This window comes from Lissotriton vulgaris, chromosome 6 (assembly GCF_964263255.1).
Source record: "Lissotriton vulgaris chromosome 6, aLisVul1.2, whole genome shotgun sequence".
In the NCBI taxonomy this organism is placed as follows: Eukaryota; Metazoa; Chordata; class Amphibia; order Caudata; family Salamandridae; genus Lissotriton; species Lissotriton vulgaris.
Window position 1 is genome coordinate 485,251,157 of NC_141694.1, and position 26,112 is coordinate 485,277,268.

The 26,112-nt window shown below is 45.6% G+C and overlaps 2 protein-coding genes across 3 annotated transcripts in view; one reads left to right on the plus strand and one right to left on the minus strand.

Annotated features, from left to right (window-relative positions):
• Positions 1-5,358, plus strand: part of SMAP1 (small ArfGAP 1) — a 1,000,428-nt gene extending 995,070 nt beyond the window's left edge. For both annotated transcript variants that reach the window (XM_086926470.1, XM_086926471.1), the window contains one exon: positions 4,403-5,358. In XM_086926470.1, coding sequence (XP_086782596.1) covers positions 4,403-4,537 — 135 coding nt within the window. In that variant the 3' untranslated portion in view covers positions 4,538-5,358. The remainder of the gene's footprint in view (positions 1-4,402) is intronic.
• B3GAT2 (beta-1,3-glucuronyltransferase 2) overlaps positions 3,704-26,112 on the minus strand; it is a 375,259-nt gene continuing 352,850 nt past the window's right edge. The window contains exon 4 of the mRNA XM_086926472.1: positions 3,704-5,951. Coding sequence (XP_086782598.1) covers positions 5,865-5,951 — 87 coding nt within the window. The 3' untranslated portion in view covers positions 3,704-5,864. The remainder of the gene's footprint in view (positions 5,952-26,112) is intronic.

A 26,112-nucleotide genomic window follows, 5' to 3' on the forward strand; every position in this document is an offset into this window, starting at 1 on the left:
CAATCTGACTCAGGTATATGTGCCTCTTGTAGTCCCCCACCTCCTAACATAAAAGTAAACTTTGTGGCATTAAGAAGCTCTGTTTAGGCTGATGTTAGGAAGGCCTATTTCTGCACAGCAGTCACTTCTGTTCTTTGCTACCGCAAACATAGTTTGAGAGAAACAGAACAAGTGGCATGTATGAAATTCTTTAGATCTTTACTAATTTAAACTCTACTATACCCATGAGAGAAGTAAGGCAAAGGGCTCCCGTCCAATATAAAAAAGTAATCAACACTGTCCTAGGCTGTCACATTGTGAGGCTGAAGTTGTGGGATCGATCAACACTATCAATTTGATGTGCTGCCCCTAACCTATAATCGACCAAAACTTACCTCTTTCACTTATGTCTATACATGATACCCATAATATATTACAGAGGGCTGCTGTCTTAGCATTTATCAAGTTTAAGTGAAGCATGAATAACAGATCGTCACCGGTTCTAGGCGTGAAATTCAGTTTCTCGTTCTCCGTATCTGGAAGATTGTCAGAGACCGAAGTTGAAGTCTCAGAACTCATGTCTGTCATTATTGTCTCCTTCGTTGGTCATGAAGTGTACTCCCTGCTTATGCTGCTTCTCTGTCTGCTTGTATTTGTTCCTGTGAATATCTTTTAGCTCATCTAGGTCTCGACCTCTTGTGATGAGGTGTCTTATGGTTGTCCTCTCTTTCTTCTGTTGAGCCAGTCTGGCATTCTCCATGTTTTTCCATTAATTCCCAAGCTTCTTTAGGATAAGTGAAGAATAAAGTAACTCCATTCACCAGCATATTAATTCACCAAGAATAGGAGAATGTATCCAGCCCCTTACACTGAGCGTATCTCTCTCTGCTAGGAGGCTTGATTTTGCATCATGACTGTATAATGTGCAAAGACCATCACCTTGGTATTTTTTTTAACCACAAAGTGGCCCTTCATCCTTGCTTGTTGTAGAATTGTATGTGTCACAGTGGTTAAAAATATGGATCACTATAGGTCTCAGAGTGGATCACTATAGGTCTCGGAATGGCTCACTATAGGTCTCGGAATGGATCCCAGTGTTGGTGGGCATGTGGGACCATGTGTGCTCATGTCATGGAGCAGTAATTGGAGGGATCCTGAGGTGCCAATTTTTATTCCAACCATTTCACCATGAAATTCAACATAGTATCTTTGGTAAAAACTGGTAATCCCTCCACTCGACTATTGTTTCTCCAAAAGTAGCCTTTCACTTCCTCTACTTTGTATTCCTGGAAACATACCTGTTAAATTATGTATTACATCTTGGTCTGCAATTGTTTAGTTTCCTGTTACATCCTGATCAGCACTTACTTGTTATTCTTGACTTCATTAACTAGCGTCTCCTTGTAGTAGTCCTGTATCAACTACTGCTGATCCCATTTTTTGTTCAAGTACTTATCTATTTTCTTTTATAGCCCTCAGTGTCTTTTCATGTTTCTCCTGTGTGTCACTCTGCCCTTGCGTTACACTCTCTGCCATTGTTTAGCAAGATTCTCCAGGGATGCCTATGGTTCTCATTCATCCGTATGTAGTTGGACCCTGACCCTTAACAGATTTTAGCTTTCCCATTGTGTATTCAGTTGGGTGACCAGAGGATTCTGATACTTAATAGGCAGTGCCTCTCTGTTTCTTTAGAAGGGCTAATTTAATGTCATTTGTATTTGTCTTTTTGAAGTTGAGCCAGACTGTAGTACCATTCATGGGATATATTTAGGGTGATAGTTGATACAAAATGATTGATGTCTCACAGATGTTAGTTAGGTATTTACACATGCGGATAAAGTAACAACCAGTGAGGTGCAGTAATCCTTTTATCTCTGACGTATGGGCTCAAGAACACAATCGAAGGTTGTAATAGCCACTTTTAGTACGTTTCACTTTTAGTCCGCCTCCATCTTCCAGTTGCTCAGTCTTCCAGCTGTGCTCTTAGCATCAACGAGAAATATCACAGGATTTAAGCTTGAATTAGTCACAAGCAGACATCTAGTCATTCTATCTAATGTTCTCACTAAAGTGCATAAACTTGTAGTAAAGCTTAGTGCAGTACAATCTGCCACAGGGCTCAGTTTGTCTTCGGGCATTTAGTGTCAAGTGTGTCATAATCACTGCAATTGTCTGTGTGTTGTTTGTTTCACTGAAGCCTCCTCTGTACAAGTGTCCTCACCTACCAGGAATCATCTGTGTTTCGCAACACACCGCCAGAAAAGCAGGAATGCTCTAGGTCTTATGCGCACCGGCACTGCTTCCAATTTCGTTCCCAACACCGGATAAAGCAGCTGCACTACAGAATCCTCCACCGGGTGGCGTCACTTCTCTCTACTGCAGTGATAAGCATCTGCCCAGGCCCTGCTTCACACCAGTGTTCAGCGAGCTAGCCTATTCTGTCAACAATCCTCCAAATAGCATGCAAAGGATTGACCCACTTGGCCAGAGCCATGTGACACCTCTTGTTTTCTTGTCGTTGCCTAGGCTCTTGTCTGGCCCTTGGTGTGCGGATTCTAATGACCAGGAGGGGTTCCGTTTTCCTTATGACCATGTTTAAACACTGTGGGTATCCGGGGCCCGCCCTTTTCTTCTTCACTGGTTGAACATGTCTAAGATATAGTCACTGCAGTTGTAGCCACAAACAATGTAGAAGACTTTACAGAAGAAGGCAGACATATCATGTTAATAAGCTCCAGGTATAGATTTATGTCATAGAAAGGAGTATTAGCGCAGTATTCTAGATAGATAGCACAGCTTACTGAAATCCTGTTGTGTCGGGCAAGTCCCTGCTGTTATCTCTGAAATAACCTCCTTCTACCGTATTGTTGGTTGTGCCCTTGGGGCGTAATGGGCATGTGCTCCCACTTGGTGCACCTCAAGGGCACAACTGTATTTCAGATGGGGCAGCGCATGCTTGTCCACCCCCTGCTGTAACACTGATTGCGCCAGCACGATCATGAGAGGGTGTTCCTTCATTTGCACGTGATGTGGCCCCATGCGAATGAGAGAACCACTTTGCCTCTGCACACACGCTGTATTACTGATGGGGGCGCAGAGGCAATTATGCCTTTGTGAGGCTCACTGAAAGTGCGCCACAAAAAGGTAAAGGCAGCTTCCTGGAAGAGAAAAAAGGGGTCCCAATGACCCCCACACTAGTCATCACCCCTGCAGGCGGGTGCAGTCACTCACCGTATCCTCCTGCAAGGAGATTTCTCTCTCCTCTTGAAAGGGCAGACGGCATTCTGCCTGCACTGTGAAACATGGAGCGACTTTGAAACCGCCACTCCTATTTTAATTGATTGTGCTGCCCCCATGGCAGTGCTAGTTTGGTCCTGCCCTGGGGGCAGTGCATTCTGCATAACACTGGGCACATTCCCTTTTTGCGCCCAGCGCACAATTTTATAGGAGCGCCATGGTGCCAACTGCGAAAGTGTACTGTGTATATAATACAGCCCCAGATTTCTAACCATTCTGCTCCCACTCTTTTTATTTCTAGGAAGCGACTAAAGGAACATTTATTTTCTAAAGTAAATTGATTGTAACCTTGTAGTACCAACGTAGATACCTAATTACAACATGCATTGTACCGTTTGTTTATTGCTAAGTTAAGCTCCTTTGATAAAGGTCCAGCAATACATCAGAAAATAAATCATATACAGAAAAGAAATATCAATCTGAAAAATAGTAGTGCAGTCTAATTTTATTGATTAACACAAAAATATTAAAAGACTAAGGAATAAGAATAGAAAGAAAGTGTGAGAAACATCTAAAAGTTTATGCAGAACGGTCCTACTGAATATAATTTCGAATTTAAAACTATAGTATTGAAGTACCTTCAGTCTTTTCATCTCCATTTCACGATTTGTAACAGCTGTTCATTTTCGCTTTTCAAAATTGTAAAGACACAATACATGAACTGCACAGGTTCTAAGAGGGGAAGAACTAAAAAGGACAAAGCTGTTTCCTTTACTTTCCCACACAAAGTATATTCTACTGATTATACTTGCAGATCGAGCATAGTGTATTGAATAAAATGTTCTCATAAAAATTCTGGAGGATCTAAAATCAGACGTCCTGTCAAGTCTTTTATGTAGCATGACAGGCTTAGGTTATTTCTTTCATAAGCCCAAATCAGTCTGCAGTCGCTGATGTTCATATATCTTCAATAAAGAAAACTGTGGCTTCGCCGTCACATATGGTTGATTCGATTTCGGTGTACTTCTTTACCATTTTGCATACATTTGCATCGGTTGTTGTATCATTTCTCTAGATTTCATAAATACATTAGAGATTGCTATTTTATTTATGGTCTTTTACTGCTTACAGTTGTTGATCTCCTTGTGCTTCTCCTTAAATGATAAGGTGTCCATGTGCTTCACAGGTGAATCAGCAGTTGGGTGGAATGAACCTCAATGGTCCAAGCAATATGATCCCTTTCGGCCAGCCAGCAAACACCGTTGGAGGATGGGCGAGCAGTGGTTCGGGCCAGACTCTCAGCACACAACTATGGAAATGAATGTGGTCATCATCCAGGGCATACATCTGACATTCCTTAAATAGATGCAACAATCACTCCCCCTCTTTTATCCATGTATATATTATTTTCCCGCCAGTTATAAATATTGAGAAGTTACCTTGTTGACTTTGTGAGACTATTGCTTACATTTGATGTGGTGAAGAACAGTTTGAAAATATTTCTATCTGACTGGGAGCTTTCTGTAGTATGTTTGATCTCATGAACCATATCTCAGCAACGATGCTTGACCAACACGAGTCAGTTTTATTGTCAAAATTCTAGATCTATATTGGCATTTAAGGGAATTAGCTATCATGGTAGTAATATATCTAACTATAGTAAATCTTGCCCTCATTCTCCCTCCTTTAATAAAACCGTATAGATAATAATGTATGAACAAATGTGTAATCTTATGAACAGAATGTACATGTATATTTGAACCTCTTTTTCTAGTGTATCAAATATCTTTTGGTTGATTATTCATTGCATTGTGATGTTACTGTAATGTGCTTTATGGAAAGCACAGCTAGTAAAAGGAATATAAACCTGGATGTTACTAGAAATGCTCAGTTTGTTCTTGAATATCACAGGGAAAATGTGACCCCAAAAAATCTAGCGATACAATATGCAAATTGGCTTTATACTTGTTTACATAGTGCAATTATGGTAAATAAGGGCATACTGTGTAACTCTGCAATACCCCTAATATACTTTCTTGTATTTGAAGGTATATCCAGGTTTATAATGGTAATTGTGTTTACATTTTATGGTGCCTAGTATGATGAGATGTTATTTCCCTGTATTAAAGAGATAAACCCATAGACTGTTGTGTATGTGTGCATATCACATTTAGGTTTTGTTTGAACCTCTGCAAAGGGGCTAGTTGTTCAATACTGCAAAGATAAACTTTTAATGTCAACGATGCACTGCAACTTGAAAACTGTACTTTGGCTGCCAGCGCTTGGTGTACTAAAACCAGGTCAAAACTCAACAATTGGTAAAACAAAAATAAAACGTAACCAAATATTTTAAAAATGATCCCTTGGTGTAGTGGTTTACGAACTGTACTCAAATCAGTGCAGAATGTATAAAAATCCAGTTATCCATTTTTTTAAACATGCAAAACAAGGTAAAACAAGATACACATAGCTTGACACCATCCAAGTTACTTGAAGCTGTTGGTGTTTTAAAAAATAGTCTATCAGGTAAATGGCAAAGGTGAGTGCACAGCAGCAGGTCATACAATGTTTGTTTCCTTTTAGCCAAAGGTAACTCGACTTTCTTCCTTGGAATCCAGTGTTTTGTTCCATGTTACTTGATTTGTAGGTCACACCTCAATTTTCACCGAGTCCTGGTGATATTTTGGTTCATTACCCAGGTTTACTTTTTCTGTACGGGTGTGCCATACAAGAATCTGTGAACAAAATAAAATGTTATCAGTTTTACAGCAGTATTATTTACACATGTTTTTCAGCTGTCATTTGTAAAGTTATGATCACTTATTCTACATTCATAAAGGATAGCTTTTAATATGCATCAATGATGCTAGCAATGGGTTTTGGTGACAACATAAACAAGCATTTACAATGCAATAGGTCTTGGGTTAGTTAAGTTTGAGCTATTGGCATTGCTAAATATTGCAACATCAACTGCAACAAAAGTCTATAAATTGTACGCCAAAAAAATGTGTGTAGCAATGGGTGGCATGCTGCGCTTTAGATTAATATGTTTAAAAGTAAAGTGTGCCATACTGCTATTGCTACAATAGTTAATTGTGGATGCGTTAACAATTGATGTGTGCACTGATGGCTGGTGGTGTGTGTGTGTGTCTGTAGAAATTGTGCACTGATGGCGGGTGGTGTGTGTGCCTGGTGGAAGTGTTCACTGCGAGCTGATGGTGTGTGTGCCGGGTGCAAGCGTGCGCTGGTGGTGTGTGTGCCTGGTGAAAGCGTGCAGTGACGGCTGGTGGTGTGTGTCTGATGAATGCGTGCACTGACAGCTGGTGGTGTGTGTGTGTGTGTGCTTGGTGAAAGCGTGCACTGATGGCTGGTGGTGTTTGTGCCCGGTGAAAGCGTGCATTGATGACTGATGGTGTCTGTGTTTGGTGAAAGTGTGCACTGATGGTGTGGTGTTGTGTGTGGTTGTGTGGCACCTCCCTGCCCTCACTTGGGTCCTGCAGCTCCCGCCAGTCTCTTCACCAGAGGGCAGTGGTCCTTTCAACCCCCCCACCCCCCCACACACACACACGCACACCCATGTGCGTGCACTCGGGAGGTGCTAGTGCACAGGTAATGGGTGTGTTCCTGTCCACCCCGCACCTCCCTGCCAGTCTATGACATGGGGCCAGCGGTCCTCTCAGCCTCCCACCACACACACACACAGACCCAAGTGCGTGCGTGTGCATTTGCCCGCGAGGTGCTAGTGCACAGGTAATGGGTGTGTTCCTGCTCAGCCCGGTTGTGATTCAGAGCCAGTGAGGGAGCTGACGGGACCGGCTCTGGGAGGGGGTTCACAACTCATGAGGCAGAGTTTCCGGGAGCAGGGAGCACCATGAGGCTTATGTAACACCTGCATCATCCGCCCAGGCGCTATCCCTGCTCTTCTCAGCGAGGACTGAGCCAAAAACCTGCCCCGCTGATTCTCTCCACCCACCCGTTCCATTTATCCACTGCTGCGAGTTCACGATTCATTGTTTCCAATTATTATCCGTTGCCTTCGCTCGTTCATTTACTCTCCGACTACCCTCGGATGTCAACCAAGCCTTGTTCGTGCCCAGTTGAGATATGCGCTGTAGTCTTTTAAACTATGTACGTCATCTTGTTGAAGTCCAGTTTAGTGGGGTAAAAAAACTAGGCCCGGAGGAAGCACGGGAAATGATCCCAGGTTACAAGTTCAGCAGTGAATTAGGGGCAGACTTCACTCCACTCACCCCTTCCCCACTAGCCAGCCACTCGCCATCGGAGGCGACCATGGCAGCGTTCCCACACCAGGCCCCCTCACTCACCAGCGGCCGCTCGCTCCTCGGAGGAAAGGACGGCTGCTTCTGTTGGCAACCCCGGCAGGGGGTGACGGCCTCTGCTTCAGCCTCTACTTCGGTCACCCGGTGTGTCCGGTGTTGATTGACACTCCTCCCACACCTCACCGCGTCGCACTGTTCGACGGTTACCTCATGAGAGCCCAGCATACGTGATCTGAGCATGCCCAGTGCAGGCGACGCGTAGCAGCAGGACTTTCTCGATGCCGGCCAGGAAGAGAGCAGTCATCGGCGCGCGGCGGGGATGCTGGCGCCGTGAGCGTGCGCGGCTGAATCCGCGCGTGGCAAGCACTTGTCGCTCCCTCTCCCATTAGGAATGCTGGGCGCGTGCCCAGCTCTTGTCTCCTTTTTGCCGGCTTTGGCAGCTGAAACGATTACAATAGTTCTCTGCCGAGAACGCGCTTCGCGCGTCTCTAGGCCGAGACCTAAAAATGAGACCACAGGCCGAGTGGTTTGTAAATGTTGCCAGAACCTCTTTGAAGTCATATAGGACCATATTACCTGTTTTGCCCATTATGTATTTTATACTGCATTTGTATTTTGGGGCAGTTGATTGGAAAAAAAGCAGTTTTCTTCAAAATGCAACTAACAATTGACACTTATTGGAATTAAAATGTTAAGGTTTACTTTTCTTGAAATAATTGCTGATAAACAAACCGACAATGATAAGGCTAGTAATTTAATCTGATTCTGTGCTTGCGCATCCATCACGTAATTATGGTTGTTCAAGATTTGTCACACACTTTGCAGATTTCCTAAAAATATTGTTTTGAGATCAAATGTATGAAAATAATACTGCCATATAATGTGCCACATAATTTGTCTTTTTTAGCACATAATCTTGCAGCAAAATTTAGCTATCCTTACTTCATAATCCTAGTACCCCTGACCATGGTAAAGCTCTGTAGAAAAGTTTGCGGTATGTCATTATGGTTATGAAACCAGACCACAAGTAATGTTCAACAAAAGCCTTTAAAAAATGGTTACAAAAAGTGCAATAAAACATAACATAATAATACAAAAAGAAGAAAAGCTTCTACTATATGATTCTTAAAAACAAAACAGTTGCAAACTGGGTTATGGTTGTGGCTGAAACATGTAAAACCACTGAAAAAACTAAAATTCACACACACGCACAACACGCAAGCACCTTGGCATTGAAAATAAATGTGCCCGAACAAAACATCTTATTTACAGCAACTCTATTACTAAACACACAATCACAAATGTGTTACTTATGTGCTAAAATCCAATGCGGTTTCTTTATCACCGTACAATAAAATTGGCATTAGAAAAAAACGTTTTACTGCTTCACAAATAGCAGGTAACCATTACTTTACACAGGAAAACACCTGAATGCTGAATTTGTCTTCCTTGCCTCAGACTCCTCAGTTAGAGTCCCTGCTTGCTCCAATTATGTTAGAGCTTTAGCATTTAGAGCCTCTTTTCAGAGCTCCTTCTAGTTAAAAGCATAGCAATCGTTGGTGACTGAGGGTTGGGGGAATGGTGTGCCCCTCTCTTCTTTTACTTTTTGTTGCATTTTGGAAAAGTTTTTTATTGGTTGAGTCCATTATCTACAGATCCCCTTGAACAAGACTGATTTTAAGTCTGTCCCTCTGTAGCAGGGCTGACATTCCAATTGTGGAAATGCCTTTCAATTTGCACTCCACGTTTACAAGGTTCCTTCTCTGCTCCTTTGGATGACAGTAGCACGTACTCTATTCTGTGCTATTGCAGACAATTCTTTCTCCTGAGCAGTTCCTCTATACATTTCGTGGTATTGTGCCTTATCAAGGCAGTAGAGTGAGGTCCTCTTCTCTGGAGGTCCCAGAGAGGGGATCCGCTGCGAGTTTGGGAGTTTTGGTTTTCCTTACTTCTCTATTTGATTTTTGCAGAATCTCTCCCAGCATCCTTGTCAGATCTGTTGTGTGTACATTTTTTCTCTTTTTTGGTCGATGATAGTTCTGATTTCCCACCAATTTGTGTCTTGAAATACTATTGTTTGCAGTTTCTTATCATCTGGGATGAGCTTTCTGCTTGAGGGCTTGTGTGCCTTATTCAAATGTTCCTCTTTGGATACCTTGTTTGGCAAACTTTTTTGGCTCGTAAAATGGTTTTCTGGAGACAAGTCCCTCTTTTTCACATCTTGTCACAGACGGCTTCAGTATGTGGGAGACCTTAGGTTACCAATGCTTTACATAGTATATATACACAAAAAGGAGTACAGAGAAAAACATGTCAGCCCCCCTTCAAGCATTTGATATGATATACTTTTCTAGGCTGACATTGGTTGGATGGGCTGTCCATCAAACCCATGGCATTTCGTGGAAGAATACGCTGTCCCATTACTACTCCCATTAGTTATATGTGATAAGTGTTGAAGAATTGCATTGACACCCTCAATTAAGTTCTGTGCATTTCCACTTTCTTTTCTTCATCGCCCCCTGTTAAACCCATCATCACTGTCTGTGTTGCGTTATCATCTATTTGTTACTTCTTTCTGTTTTCTTTCTTCCTGCTTGAATTCCCTTTCTCTGCCATCAATGCGTTCGGGTTTAACTGTCTCAGCATTACCACTCCCCTCGCTCCCTCTAAGTTTCCGCCTCCTTCCTTTTATTCCAGTTGATCCCTGCTTCCCTCACTGTCAGCGCTCCCTTCCCCTCAACTCTCTCTCTCTCTCCACATCCTCACCCCTGTCATCTCCTCCTCACCTCTCTTGGTTCTACATGCCCATCTCCATCCCTGCTTATCGCTGTCTTCCATTTGCTGCCTGCGGCCTTGCACAATATACAAAAAAAATCCAAAAAGATGCTCTCTCTCTATGTCGGTAGTTTGTACAAACAAGTGTTTTCTATATATAATCGGGTGATTTCAAAACTCAGTCTCGATAATGATGACCTCCTTCGTAACCCTGCACTGGAATGTTCATTTAGGATATGCAAAGCAAGATACAATTATTAGACATGGTAAAGTGGTAAAGTGAATATTTTAATTCCTATGTGAACGCCACGCTGGCCTAAGGTACTGAATTCTGTTACAGCAAGCACTTGTTTCTGGCACAAGGGACCTTTAGTACCAATTTAAGGTACTGTGTCCTGCTACAGAAAGTTCCTAGTTCTGACTGGAGGCTGCTCTAGTAGCAGCACCTGTCTGCATCAGGAAAGGGCAGAGTGCAGCTTTTCAAAAGCATGGGGAATATGTTCTTAAAGTAAAGTGAGACCTGTTGGGCTTCCACTACTTAATTTCAGGTGTGGGTAATGGTTTGAATGGGGTAGTCTCCCCGTGAGTTTCATTCTCCTACTCGAGTCTTCAGTGTACGCCGAACATCAATTCTTGCTGGGTGGGGGGAGAGGGGGGCAGGGGGGAGAGAGAGAGCCTGCCGATCTGACCAAGGTCGGACTGGTCCTTTGGCAGTTTGCAGTGCCAGAAGGGCTGGTCTGACATGTCAGTCTGAGGAACGTTTTGCAACTGGTTGCGGGCATGTTTTATAGTCTTTCGGTTCAGTTTTTACTGTTGATGTCTCTGCTATTACCACAAAAAGTGCCTGCAGCAACCCCAAATGCACCCTGTCTCCCTACAAGGTGAAAACTGTCACTATTTGCAAAATGCGGGACATTTTCTAATGATCAGATTCACCAATAAGAGCCACTTTTATTTTGGTACCTGACCAATTTCCTGTCCCGGTCCAACCCTACTATGACAAACTTGCAAAAATCAGGATGGTGAGTAACTTGCTTCAACTGAGGAATCCTATAGAAAAACGTTTTGAAATATAGTCTCTGGAAGTGGTTAACACGTCTGTTTCTGTAACCTAAACATAAAGCTATGCAGGTGTAAAAATCCCACCTGTCTCTCTATAAAGCCACCATTGTATGTGCTGCTTCCCAGCAACAAAACTAATGCTGGAAGTGCCCAGCTGGTAACTACTAATCTAGATGGCACACAATAGGCCACCGTGTCCTCCATTTGCGCCAACATTAATTGGCGGTCTAAGTCGGAAGTAGCCTTCTTTTTTGTTTGAGTACTCTACCACTTCTGGTACCTAGCGAAAGTGGATCCAATCAAATTATACAAGTGGTTCATTGCAGAGTAGTCTGATCATTAATTTGTCTCCTATGGTCCTGTGACCAGTCCTTTCGATCTAAGCTCTGTTTGGTGGTCAGGATAGATGTCTCTACATTTCCTTCAAGTGAAAGGCAGGCAGTCTATTGTGTTCCGATGTTTGTGCTCATTCAGTGGGCCTAGCAGTGTTTCCAACAGTATACAGGTTACTGGGCCATTGTTAGTTAGCCATTAATCTAAATTCTGGACGATCTAGATGTATAGCACTCTCTCTTTCTCGTCAATGTGGTAGCCAGCTAGGATTTACCATATGGCTGCAAAGTTCATGCAGAGTTCTCTTAGTAAAACCCAAGATGGAAACAGCCTGTACTAGCAAATCACTTAAATCCTGCAAATGGTTGCCAGATCGGACCCGTACGCATAGGTTAATCAGATTTTTTCTCTCTAGCCTTTTAGGTTTTTTTTTTGTAAGTCATTGATGCCATGCTCAATACAGACTACAGGCCCAACTCTTCACACCTGACCGGAAAACAATTTCTGATGTATACATCTGCCTGTGGATTCCTCACCTTTTGAATTACCCCTGCACCAGCATTCCACTGAAACTTTTTCCTTAGCTCCCCCGCGTTGACGAGGACGTAGCAATAGCACGACCCTGTTCGCGCCTCCTTATGACGTAGTCGGCGTGTTGACGTCAGTTCCCGTTTTTTCGCACCGTCGACGCGTAACTGTTTTTTCTAGCTCTCCATTTCTGTGTAGTGTACTTTGTTTCAGTTCTCTAGAAACTGTTTCTTCGATCATGGCTGCTCAGAAGAAGCCTGGCTTTAAGCCCTGTAGGGAGTGTGGGGACCATATGCCGGTTACAGATCCGCATGAAGACTTCCTTTGGTGTTTGTTGTCGGACCATGCCGTCATATGAACCATGGCCCGGGCGAAGAAGGAGAAGAGGGGTCGGAAAAGGACCAAGTCGATGTCAAAGTTGCTGACTCCACACACCTCGAGGTAGCCTAAGAACCATAAGAAAAAGACAGCACAGGTCCAAGCATTGTTCCTCGAAGGAGAAGTCGTCAAAGTCTCCATTCCAACAATGCTGTAGGAAAAATGATGTCTCTCCTTCTCCTTTGCCACAGGTGTCGCCGGTGCGCTCTTCGACAACGAGGGACTCTCCGATGCCCAGGGACTCTCTGACGCCCAGAAGAGGGCCACCTGTGCCTGTGGACACTCAGATCCCAGACCCAGCTTCTCCGGGTCGCAAGCAGAAGCCTGTTCCACAACCTCGATCTCCATCAGGTCAGGTGGTTTCGTATCCTCCTTTTCCAATTGCAGGTGCGGATCCCCTAAATGCGATATATGGCATGTTTGCCGGGGCGGCTAACCCATCCGATACACCTTTCGGTCCCATGGGACCGCTTTCTTTTAATTTGGGCGTTCCTCAACACTATGCCCAAGCTCCATTTCTTCCTTTTATGCCAATGGCTCAGTCTTGGCCCCTCCCGACTGCGAGGTTCTCGACTCAGATACCTTCTCAGGAGGGGAATATTGGACTATTCTCTGACACCATTGGGCCCTGTTCCGGCACCTACTCGACTTCGGTTTGTGCCGTCGCCCACGTCTGAAGATCTTCCATCGACTCCTGCTCTGAGATCACTGGCGCCGCATTTGGCTCCACCGACACGGGTTCAAAAATTTGTTCAAGGAGAGAGGCTCAGCGACTTATGGAAGAAGAGGAGTTTCAGGAGCAACAGCAGGATTTTGTACTCTAGGGATGATTTTACAGGGCTGCAAGAGGCCAGTGGGCTTGATACCTCTCCAGAGTGGGAGCTCTCATCCCCCACAGGATCTTCCCTCTCAGGGTGTGGCCTCTAATCATTCAGCAAGTGGAAAGGCTGCTGACCTCCTGGACTTGCAATTACCAACAACGGAGGTCAAATCTAATATCTTGACAGAGGTGCTGCAATCTCCTTCTTCGGCAGTAGAACCTTTGCTCCTCTTCAACGAGGCTCTAACGGATCCTATTTTGGATGTTTGGCAGAAGCCAATGTCTGCCCCTGCTATTTCTACATCAGTGGCAAGACTCTATAAGGTGGGTCCGGGAGACCTGGCATTTTTATCATCACACCCCACACCTGAGAGCCTTGTGGCACAAGCATCTTGTTCTTCTAAACAGGCTGCTGGTTCTTTCCCTAGTACTCCGGTGGATAGAGACTCTAAAAAGTTGGAGCAATCCGTGAAGAAAGTGTTTTCGTAGGCCAGTATGGCTTTAAAGTCAACTAATGCAAAATGTTTAATGGGGCGTTATATCCATGCTTTGATGGACTCTGCCAAAGAGATGATTCCCACATTTCCTGAGGATGTCCAGAGTCATTTTGCTGAGTTAATATCGAATACCCCGGCTGCTGCTCGTCAGGTCATCCAGTCCGTCTTGGATACTGCGGACTCTGTTGGCAGGGTGATGGGTTCCTGGGTTGTGACCAGGAGACATAACTGGTTGAGAGGGTCAGGGTTCTCTTCTGAAGTCCAAGCTACGTTGTTGGACCTTCCCTTCGACGGATCAAGGCTCTTTGGAACCAAGGCTGATTCTGCTTTACAGCGTTTTAATGATAACAGGGATACTGCTAGGTCCTTGGGCTTGCAGTCACAGCCTAAGGGCTTTGGTTTTCAGAAAGGTGGCCCCTTTTCATGGCCTACAGCAGCAGCAGAACCCGCTTTGTCGGTCATACAGAGGGAAAGGACGAGGTCATCTGCGGGGACTGCTAGTCAGCAGGTCTCTTCATCCTCCTCCTTCTCCTCCCCAGTCCCCGCCATTGGCTCTGCAGGGAAGCAGCTCTAGATCATGTTGGTCCTGTGGGAGGTCGGGTGTCCCTTTTTCTACTAGATTGGAAATCTGTTACGTCTGATCTTTGGGTTTTAAATCTTATAAAAAACGGATACACCCTTCCCTTTCAGGAGTTTCTCCCTCCTTACCCTCCTCGCCAAGGCTGGTGTTCAGATGACCATCTGAGGCTTCTGCAACAAGAAGTCCAGTACCTATTAAAGAAAGGTGTGATAGAGATTGTTCCAGAGCAGTAGAGGGGTCTGGGTTGCTACTCCCGGTATTTTCTGACCCCCAAAAAAGACGGTTGTTTGCGGTCGATCCTAGACCTCAGAGTTTTGAATTTTTACCTCAATCAGGAGAAGTTCAAGATGTTGTCCCTAGGTCAGGTTCTTTTCGCGCTGCAGCAGGAAGACTTGATGGTGTTGATCGATTAACAGAAAGGCGTACTTCCACATTCCCATCCTGAAGTCGCATTGGAAGTATTGCCGTTTTACGGTGGTGTCTCAGCATTATCAGTTTGTGGTCCTTCCCTTTGGTGTTACTTCTGCACCTCGGGTCTTCACAAAGGTGATGGTGGTGGTGGCAGCTCATCTCAGAAGATCTGGGATTCGGGTATTCCCATATTAGGATGATTGGCTGCTCAAAGCAAAGTCGGAAGAGGTGGTGCTGCATCATCTATATATAGCAGCTCAGCTGTTTTTCGACTTGAGTTTCTCTCTAAATGTGCCCAAATGTCACCTGGTGCCCTCACAGCACAACCTGTTCATAGGGGCAGTACTGGACACTACTCTCAGTCATGCTTTCCCGCCCCCTCAGAGGATTTCAAACATTCAGGATATGATCCTAATGTTTCAGCATGGGGCTTCTGATCCAATCCTGAAGGTCTTACGTCTGCTCGGTCTGTTTGCTTCCTGCAGACTGTTGGTCAACCATGCACGATGGCACATGAGGGCACAGTGGGGCCTCTGCAGGCAGTGGTTTCAACACAACTGAGATCTCATGGAGGTGATCAGAATCTCCAGGAAAGCTGCAGCGGAGCTGTCTTGGTAGAGTGTTTCAGGCAGCCTGTCTCAAGGGAGGCCTTTTCAACCTCCTTCTCTGGTGGCCACAGTGATACCGGAAGCATCCACTCTAGGGTGCGGTGCTCATCTTGGGGATCTGGAGATAAAGGGTCTTTTGGTCTTCAGAGGAAATATTGCTTAATATCAATCTTCTGGACTTGCTGGTGATACGTTTGGCTCTCAAGGCTTTTCTTCCCTTCCCTTCGCGGTCAGTCGATTCAGGCCCTGACGGACAACACTACCGCGATATGGTACATCAACAAACAGGGAGGAGTAGGGCCGTATCGTCTCTGCAGAGAGGCTCTGCAACTCTGGTCCTGGGCTCAGGAACACTGGATTTGCTTAGTTGCAAATCATCTGGCCAGGGTGCTGAATGTGCATGCGGACAGTCTCAGTCGGAATTACTCGGCCGATCACAAGTGTCTTCTTCATCCGGAGGTAGTCAGTCACATTTTCGGTAAGTGGGGATATCCGCAGTTGAACCTAATTGCAACTCACTGCCTGTCATTCTGCAGCCTCCGGTATCCGATGCGGGGAGCACTGGGGGGACACGTTTCAGTTGGATTGGGGCTTCCAGCTTCTCTACATGTTTCCTCCCATACCCTTGATTCCTCTGGTTCTGAGAAAGATTTACTAAGACCAGACCCAAGTCATATTGATCGCCCCGGATTGGCCAAGAAGGGTGTGGTACACAGACCTTCTTAGTCTCTCATCGCACCCTCTGCTCTCTCATCGCACGCAGTGCTCTGTCTCCCTCCCAGGGCAGATCTCCTCTCAGAGTCGCTGGGGCAGGTTCTACGTCCACACCTCCAGAGCCTACACCTTCATGCCTGGAGATTGAACGGGGCAACCTGAGTTTTCTCTCTCCTGCCGGATGTGGTGGATGTAACTTTGTCGTCCAAGAGACACTCCACCAAATCTGTCTATTCCAGCAGGTGGCCCAGATTTGTTAGGTGGTGTGGGGGAGTTCAATTAATCATTTGTGGGCCCATTTGCCTAATGTCCTTAGTCTTTCTCTTTCTTTAGCCCAACCCATGGTTGTGCTGTGGCTACTGTTAAGGGCAATTTGCTGGCTTTATTTGCCTTCCTTTGTTTGCCAGACCAGTTCTCATTATTTAAGTCTCCCATCGTTATGAGGTTTATTAAGGGCCCCACTAACAAATCTCCTCCCACTCCTTTAATTATGCCTCAGTGGGGCTTAAATTTGGTTCTTACTTTTTTAATTGGGTCTCCCTTTGAGCCCCTTCATAGTTGTCTGTTGAGGCTCCTCACTGTTAAAACAGTTTTCATTATTGCTATTACTTCTGCTAGGAGGGTAAGTGAGCTTGAGGCTCTTAGTTCAAAGCCTCTCTTTACCTCCATCTATACGGATATGTTTGTTTTCAGTACCAGAGCTGCTTTCCTGCCTAAGGTGGTTACTTCATTCCACTTGGGACAGTCTATTACCCTGCCTTCTTTCTATCCTCCTGCTCACTCTTCCAAGGAGGAAGAGCAACCTCATCGCCTGGAACCCAGGAGGGCGGTCAGTTTTTACTTGGACAGAACCAAGGACTTGGGACTGGATGACCAGCTCTTCGTTAGTTACGTTGGGAAAATGAAAGCCAAGGCTGTCCACAAGCGAACGCTGTCCAGGTGGATAAGTTTGTGCATCAAGATCTGCTATGCCTTGGCCAAGAAGGAGCCTCCTTAAGGTATTAGATCTCATTCTATTAGAGCTAAATCTTCTTCAGCTTTGACTCAAGGTGTCCCTGTGGTAGACATCTGTTAAGCGGCAACTTGGGCCTCCCTCCACACTTTCGAGAAGCATTATTGCTTGGATTCAGAGGTGAGGAGGGATGGCCATTTTGCTCGTCCTGTGCTGCAAGATTTTTTGGTATAGGTAGGCGGACACCCTCCTCCTGGGAGTGGGACTGCTTGGGGATTCAATTCAAAAGGTGAAGAATCCACATGCAGATGTATTCATCAGAAGTACAAGTTACTTCGATAACACCTCTTTCTGGTGAATACAGTGTCTGCCTGTGGATTCCTCACTGACCCACCTGCCTCCCCTTTATCTGCCTTACTATACCGAAAAGATTTTTGAGTATAACATTACTGATATTTCATTATTCTTTTCAATGTTATGTGGCTTGTGGCTATGATATTTCTGGCATTTTCATTCTCTTTTCTTTTTTGAAATATATGCTGTGTTAATCGTGGTTTGTATTGTATACTGTGTATATTTGCGAAATGTTGTTGTCTCACCCATTCGCCTCGAAGGCACAAAAAAAATGGGTGGAACTGAAGTCAACACTCCGAGGAGTTCTTCTTATGGCTCTGATGATGTCATATGGAGTCGCAAGCTGAATCGTGCTATTGTGACGTCCTCGTCGATGTGGGAGAGCTAAAGAAAAAGTTTCCTTGGAATGCTGGCGGTGGGGTAATTCAAAAGGTGAGGAATCCACAGGCAGACACTGTATCCACCAGAAAAAGCTTTACCGAAGATAAATAACTTGTTCTTTATTCACATACTTATATCCAATCGTGCAGCATCTTGAAGATACGTGTGTTTAAAATTGCTGAAAACTGAACACATCTTTCCACCCACCTCCACTGACCTCGCACTAGTACAGTACTCCATACTTCTACTACGTTAAAAATGTTCAACATGTAGTTCTCTGCTGCTTCTTGTGGCAGATCTATGCTATACCTTTCACAAAATAAAAAATTAATTGTGGGGCCGAGTCTTTATTTTTTAAGCATTGAAGTTGACTAGAGGAATTTCTTTTTAGCTTAATTGTCACTAATTTAGCATAACACTGGTGAAGGAAAAGCAAGCTCCAAATATCTGGCATTTCAAGTTTCATGCCGATTGAGGACATCACATTTATGTACTAATTGCCTTTATCCGAAGTTTATGGGCAATTCTTGGCATGATCTGCAGTTAATGGGTAAATTCAACAAGTCCCAAATTCCCGCTACCTTTACTGTCTGTTTGGTTGAATACATGCCAAAAAATATCCCATTGTTATTTCACTCGTTGTTGTTTTTAAGTTCCATCCAGTTTTGAGAAATATTTATTTATTCATAGCCTTATTGGACACTTGATTAGACAAAAAGGGTATCCTGGCGCTAAAAGTATATTTTTCCTCCAACATCTTACAGTTGTCTTATGGAGTGCTTTCCAAACGTTTCAGAGCAAAGACCCCTTTTTTTAGAATGCCCAACTTTAGCTACTCGCATTAGACATGAGACAGGCGAAGTCACTCAATATAACTAAAGCATCATGTGGAAGCACACTGTCATTTACTGATGGCACATTTTCCTTTGAGATGGCCACTAAATTTGCTCAGCTCTGTGTATGGGGGACAATATTGATTCCCTCCAGCTATCTGGTATTTGTTGTATGAGGAAGATGTGATTGAATAAAATGACCAACTTATCTGCCTAGAAATGCGGATTCTGTTTGTAGAGCGCTTGTGGGAGACCATTCGGTCTCCGGGCCCCATCTCTCGGCTATTACTGATGATTTTTTTCACTGTGCCTGATGAGAACGCCGTAAGAGGGACTTTCCCGATTCGTTTTTGGGTAACTGCTTTTGGGGTTACATTTGTTACTGCCGTGCCCCCATACATTTCTTCCAGATGATTTGTCCACGCAGCTTCTGAGATATTTGATGACGGAAAGTGGATTTTCCAGCTGTTGGGTTGATTCACTAATTTCCAGCATTTTCTGGCGTCTTTCCCCTTAGAAGTGAGAATGTGTTCGCACTAATACTGGTCTGCTTCTGTTTTTGCTTTGATCCGTACTGCTTTCTTATATAGCATTCTTCATTTTGGTGAAAACCTCACTCCATATGCTTGCGTTTGAGTTGTTTCTTAAGACCCTCAAGGCATGATTCAGCCTCTTTTTTTGGTATTATGAGTTGGGCTGATATTTTACTTGGCTGGAAAATTCCTGAATCAGTCATGATTGTAGGCCTGTGAAGGCCAGCTTGCTTCTCTAATAAGAGCTTTGAGAATTGTGCCCAATGGTCTAAGTGATTAAGAGTTAATTTTTCCCATTGTATTCTGGCTAGGCTACTTTATCGATGCATACTACCGACCATCGCAATTATTTGTAGGTAGACATTGTGGAGTAACCAATTTCCGGTGGGGTATGATCATGCGAAGAGACTTTTAGATTTAGTCTAATCATTTGTGATTGATGATCGCTTTCCAGCCTATTTCCCAGTTCATAGTTTGTCACCATATGGAATAGGAGAAGAGGCACCGAGATCTATGACTGCGTGGGAGTTTGTGGAGTAATGTGTTACATGAGCAGGAATGTCCGGAGCCACCAGGCTGTTCAGGACTCTCAGGCCCAAGTGCTCCAAATTACTTGCAGATTGCTTCCCGCATGCATCTGTTCTCTGTTTGGAGGGTTGCATTGGTGGACTATGCCAAATATGATCAATAGTTTTCGTTATTTGAATCTTGGGCACAATCTGGAATAAGTTCATGTTAAAATAACCAGTCATAAGAATATGAGGCGCAGAATTTTTCTGTCACTTATACATATTCTTATGTGGTGCAGAAAAGAGTGCACCTGGGAGCCAAGAGCAGTCTGTTTTTTGATATTGGGCTTGACATACTATTTGATCTTCAGTGCTATGTTAGTTTAGTATGACCTCCGGGGCACTGGTCAAAGTGCTTGATTGACTCCTGGTCCCGCTTAGAATTGATGCTATAGTAGGTTGGAGATGACCCACACAATTTTTAAAGCTTTTGTTCTGGCCTTGGGAACCCCAGTCGCCCCCTTCCCCAGCTACCAGGGCATGTGCTTCAAGCCTTACAGGCTGAAGAAACTGAGGGTATGCTTTACCCTTTTCACGTATAATTTAGATTCCCAAGTTTGAAAATGCCTGCTTCTCTGCCCACACTTGTTCATCTAACAAAGCCGTGGCCCAAGTAATTGTTGTCCGTTCTTCCCAACCTGAAATTGGAGCATTTAAAATAAGTAACTGCGTAAATGTCAGATGACTCAATATGGCATAAGGATGGAATTTCTTTAACCATGCATTGCATTGACCCTCCATTCATTTTGTCAAACTGTCCCCTTGACTTGTACTTTGGAATGAAGGTCACATTACAAAGCTTGTCAGGTGGACAATTGGTGGACGGGACTGCCTTCAAGATTGCCTGTATTTTGTACTCTTCAGCAATGGGCAGCTGTGCAGAGAGTTGTAAAACCTCATTGGTCGTTAGAGGAGCTGCATACTTGGACTGTTGTATCCGGGCATACATTTTTCCCCAGTCATCTTAGAAGGAGATAGTCCTTTCTTTTAAGGAAGGATGCACTCCCTTATGAGGCAAAGGACCCAGGATTTATTTTCCTTGTTTACCAAACGAACTGTTGTGGAGGCCTGGTTGTGTAAAAAGGCAGATTCCCCACTTGTGTGACAATTTCTTCCTACTAGGGTTTGCTCTTGCACTAACCCTAGTGTCTTGGGTCCCTTCTTTCCCTGTGTGTGAGAGACCCTCGACCCTTTTTAGGCAGGTCGCTCCCCACGCCGCACAGCACCACATGTGTGCCAGTGCCCCAAGCCCAGCTGCCGCTGCTGCTGGCGGAGTTCGAGGCCCTCCTCTACCCGCAGTCTACCACCTGTCCCTCATCCCTGGTGGCCAGTGGTAGGCCAAAGGTTTGCTCTTGCTCGTGCTCTCTGTATTTTGTTTTATTTGTTTGTCTTATTTTATTTTTCCTCCGTCTCTCTTGGGTCATTACTGTGCCCTTTCTGACTGGGCGCCTTTTTTGCCTTCTGTACCACCATTCCTCACTCCCGTTCCCTGCCGCTTCGTCCCCTGCGGCCCCGCCCCCCGCTCGTGCTCTCTGTATTTTGTTTATTTCTTTTATTGGCCTATTTTTGCTTTCCCTCTTATGCCATTACTGTGCCCTTTTTCCTGTTTGCCCTTTTTGCCTTCTGTACCCCTCGCTGTTCCTCACTCCCGTTTCCCCCCGCTGCGTCCCTGCAACCCCGCCCCCCCCGCTCTCCCACTTGTCCGCCCCCACCTCCCAGCTGCTCCTCCCTCCCACCTCCCCTTCTTATGGCAGCCGATGCACGATGAGGAGAGCGACCCTTGACACTTTTTAGGCATGTCACTCCCCACGCCGCACAGCACCACCTGTGTGCCCGTGCCCCAAGCCCAACTGCCGCTGATGGAGTGTAAGGCCGTCCTCCACCCACAGGCTACCACCTGCGCCTCATCCCTGGTGGGCAGTGGTAGGCCAAAGGTTTGCTCTTGCTCTCTGTGTTTTGTTTTATATGTTTAATTGTCTTATTTTGTTTTTCCTTCTTTCCTCTTGTGCCATTACTGTGCCCTTTCGCCTAGTTGCCCTTTTTGCCTTCTGTACCTCTCGCTGTTCCTCACTCCCGTTCCCCGCCGCTGTGTCTCCTGCGGCCCCGCCCCCCCCAGCTCATGCTCTCTGTATTTTTTTTATTTGTTTTATTGGCCTATTTTTGCTTTCCCTCCTTCCCTCTTGTGCCATTACTGTGCCCGTTTGCCTGTTTGCCTTTTAGCCTTCTGTACCGCTTGCCATTCCTCACTCCTGTTTTCCCACCGCTGCAGCCCCGCCCCCCGCTCTCCCATTCGTCCGCTCCTACCTCCCAGCTGCTCCTCCCTTCCACCTCCCCTTCTTATGGCGGCCGCTGCACAGGCGCGCCCTACGGCAAGCCTGTCCGCGCCTGGACCGCGCCCAGCACCAGAACCCCTGGCTCCCCCAAACACCACAACACTCAACGCCGCTACGATGCCAACACCCTCCACGCATTCAACACCGGATGAGCACATGCCTGCTTCCTGGCCGCCCCAAATTGCACCAAAAGACCATTCTCATGTCGGAACTGCAGCTTCACCAGTCTCCGAGCCTCCAACCCAGGACGCAACCACCTGAGATGCATAGTACTGAACACCCGCTCCGCATGCAAACACGCCGTCGAACTCTGGGACCTGCTCGACACATCCTCCCCGGATGTAGCCTTCCTGACAGAGCCCTGGATGAACGACTCCTCGGCACCCGACATCGCCATAGCCATCCCGGACGGCTAAAAGATCACCCGCAGAGACCGCACCAACTGAGTAGGAGGCGGACTCGCCATCCTCCACAAGACCACCCTCATGGTCTCGACCAACTCCGACACCCTCAGCACCACCGAACACCTTCACTACCAGATCCACACTGATCCCAACCCCACCCTCAGAGGAACGCTGATCTACAGACCCCCCGGACCCAGACCTCAGTTTAACGACTTCATCACCGACTTCGTCTGCACACACGACCTCGCCTCCACGGACTACATCCTCCTCAGAGACATGAACTTCCACCTCGAGAACGACGACGACACCAACTCCACCACCCTGACCGACAATCTCGCCAACCTCGGACTCAGACAGCTCGTCGCTGCACCCACTCACTCCGCCGGCCACACACTTGAACCCATCTTCTCCGCAAACCCCCACTTCTCCTTCAGCCACACCACTGAACTCCGCTGGACCGACCATTGCTACATCCACTTCGCCTTCCAGAAACCCACCACGCACCCACCAGGTCCCCCACCGCAGCTGGTGCAAAATGAACAAAGACCAGCTAAACACCGCCCTCGCCCGACGCCCACCCGCCGACCCTACCTACACCGACGTCAGCAACCTCTGGCGTTGGATCGACGCCTGCGCCAACACTCTCGCCCTGCTCAAGAAACCCTTCAACAGACACACCACCAAGAATGCCAGCTGGTTCTCCGCAGAACTCCAGACCTCCAAACAAACCTGACAAAAACTAGTGAAGAAATGGCACAGCGAACAGACACCGGAGAACCAACAAACCCACATGACCGCCATGCGCCAACACCATCACCTCATCAGAACCGCCAAAAGGACCTCCGTCAAGGATTGCCTTGACAACAACGCACACAACAGCAAAGAGCTCTTCAACATCGTGAAGGAATTCTCCAACCCGAGCTCCAACACAGACGACATCCCACCATCGCAAGACATGTGCAACTCCCTTGCCACATTCTTCCACAGCAAGATCGCCGACATCCATGACATCCTCAACAACCAACGAACCCCCAGACCCCACGGCCACCACCCACAGCGACCCCCTGCCCACCTGGACCCACATCAACGACGACGACACCATCAAGATCATGAACACCATCCACTCCGGCTCCCCATCAGACCCATGCCCAGACCACATCTTCATTAAAGCCAGCGCCACCATCGCACCCCATCTCCGCAAGGCCATCAACATCTCCTTCGAGACCGCAACCTTCCCGGAGAGCTGGAAGCACGCCGAGATCAACTCCCTGCTCAAGAAACCCAAGGCTTACCCAAGAGACCTCAAGAACTTTCGGCCCATTTCTTTGCTCCCGTACCTGGCAAAGGTCATCGAGAAAGTCGTCAACAAACAGCTGACCCGCTACCTGGAGGAGAACAACATCCTGGACCTGTCCCAGTCCGGATTCCGCAGCAACCACAGCACCGAAACCGCCCTCATCGCAGCCACCGACGACATCAGGGCCCTGCTGGACAAACGCGAAACCACCGCCCTCATCCTCCTGGACCTATCAGCCGCCTTCGACACTGTCTGCCACCACACCCTAAGCAAACGCCTCCACAACGCAGGTATCGGAGACAAGGCTCTGGAATGGACCACCTCCTTCCTCTCCGGCAGAACGCAGAGCGTCCCCATCCTCCTACGGCAGACCCAAGACCTACTTACCTTCAGTAGACTACTCAAGACCTGGCTCTTTGAGCAGTAGCAGCACCGCCCCCCTAGTGGTTTGAGACCCTCACGGGTAAGTAGTGCGCTTTACAAATTTCATGATTGATTGTGTGTGAGGGCATCCAATAGCGGGTTTGGATCCAGTTGCATTCGAGGTTCACTTGTATTCCTTATGGTGACCACATTTGCTTGGTTAGTGGCCATATTGATGACGGCGTTGTCAGTGTCTGCCGTCTCAATGTGATCCAATTTCTTTTCCGATTTGACGACTGGCTCTGTTATGTTTGTTAGTGTTTTAAAAATAGGGATAAATTTGGTCAACCTGTCTGGGATGTAATCCACCTATACACGTGTTTGACTATTTATTATGGCCCAGTTTCTATTTTTGGTCAATTCTGGTGGGGTTTTTTCAGTGTTTTCAATATCTTAAAAAACAGTTGTTATCAGTGGTTACACAATTTCACGCCACTAAAAACAACAGAAAAAGTGTTTTTCCGGTGTTTATGGAACGTTTTGCTTTTATCATTGCTTGCTTTCTGCACTGAAAGAACATGGTATATAGACAATGTACGTATAGTGTATATGAGGTCCAAAGAGATTTTTGCAAATTAATCTTATTGTAGTACACCATACACTACTTCTTCAGTGAGCCTTTGGTCATGTGCGCTTGCGCTTTCCTTCCCATGTAAACTACTGTGAAAAGGCCCTCTCAGCATTCATAGCCCCTTGGGCTGAGAACCGTCAGCTAAGGGGCACAGTTGGGATGACTCTGGGATGACTCTTTCTTTGATGCCACATCAAGCACGAAATGATAAATATTTGTGTTTTAGTTTCTGGGCACCAGAATGGACTAAAAAGTCAATAGCATCTAACAAGTGGCAAGGATCTCTTACAGGGAATCACTTCAGCTCGGGTATCAATTTTGACAGGTCATCACACACATTTTTTATATACGTAGCTAAATCACTACAAATACAAACAATATCACTCCAATCTTTGTTGAACTTGGAAAGAAACTTTTTTGCAGAGCATAATAAGTGGCACTGCGTTCCATGTTTTCCAAAAGTCTGGTGTCACGTTTTCACCACTATCCAAGATGCTTGATGATATATATACTTGTCACTATACCTTGCATTTAATGTTTAAAGCCTGAGGTGTTGGCAATTCACCTACTATGAATACTGAGCCAATAGAAACTATGGTCTTATGTATTAAGGGTTTTTACCCATTCTCTGTGGGTAAATGTGATGATACATATTAGGAAAGATTTTTATGAAACTAGCCATTTTACCTATCAGTGAAAGAATCAAATGCAGCCAAAATATCAAATGTATAAAATAATTAAACTATACCTAAAACGTGAAACTAATCCCTGCATCTTTAGACCAAAGGCCATAAAACTGAAAAAAGTAAAAGGAAGAAGAAACAATATTTTAGTGGCATCCCTAAAGAACAAAACTCAAGCAGAATAATGTTAGCCTGTCTTTATTACTGCTAGCTTGTATAACAAAGTTACATTTTATTGACCCCTTCAGTAAGAACAAAATGACTCTTTCACTTTCTTTTCCCTTTCTTTGAATGTTATTTATTTTGTGGTTGTGCAGGTGTTTTTTCAGTGTTTATATGTTTTCACCGGTGAGGGCTATTTTTCTTTCAGTGGGGTTTTATCAGTTATTATAGGTTTAAACCTAAAACCCCACAGCCTAATTATGGGCTTTCCTAAGGCTCTTGCTCTGTCTTTTAGCTGTCTGAGTAGGATCTACAAGCAAAGCGGACCTTTGAGCAATGTGTGTTACTGGTTCTCCTGAACCTAGGCTAGTATTTTGAGGTGGTCAAAGCAAGGGTCTTTCGCTGCTGTCAGAGT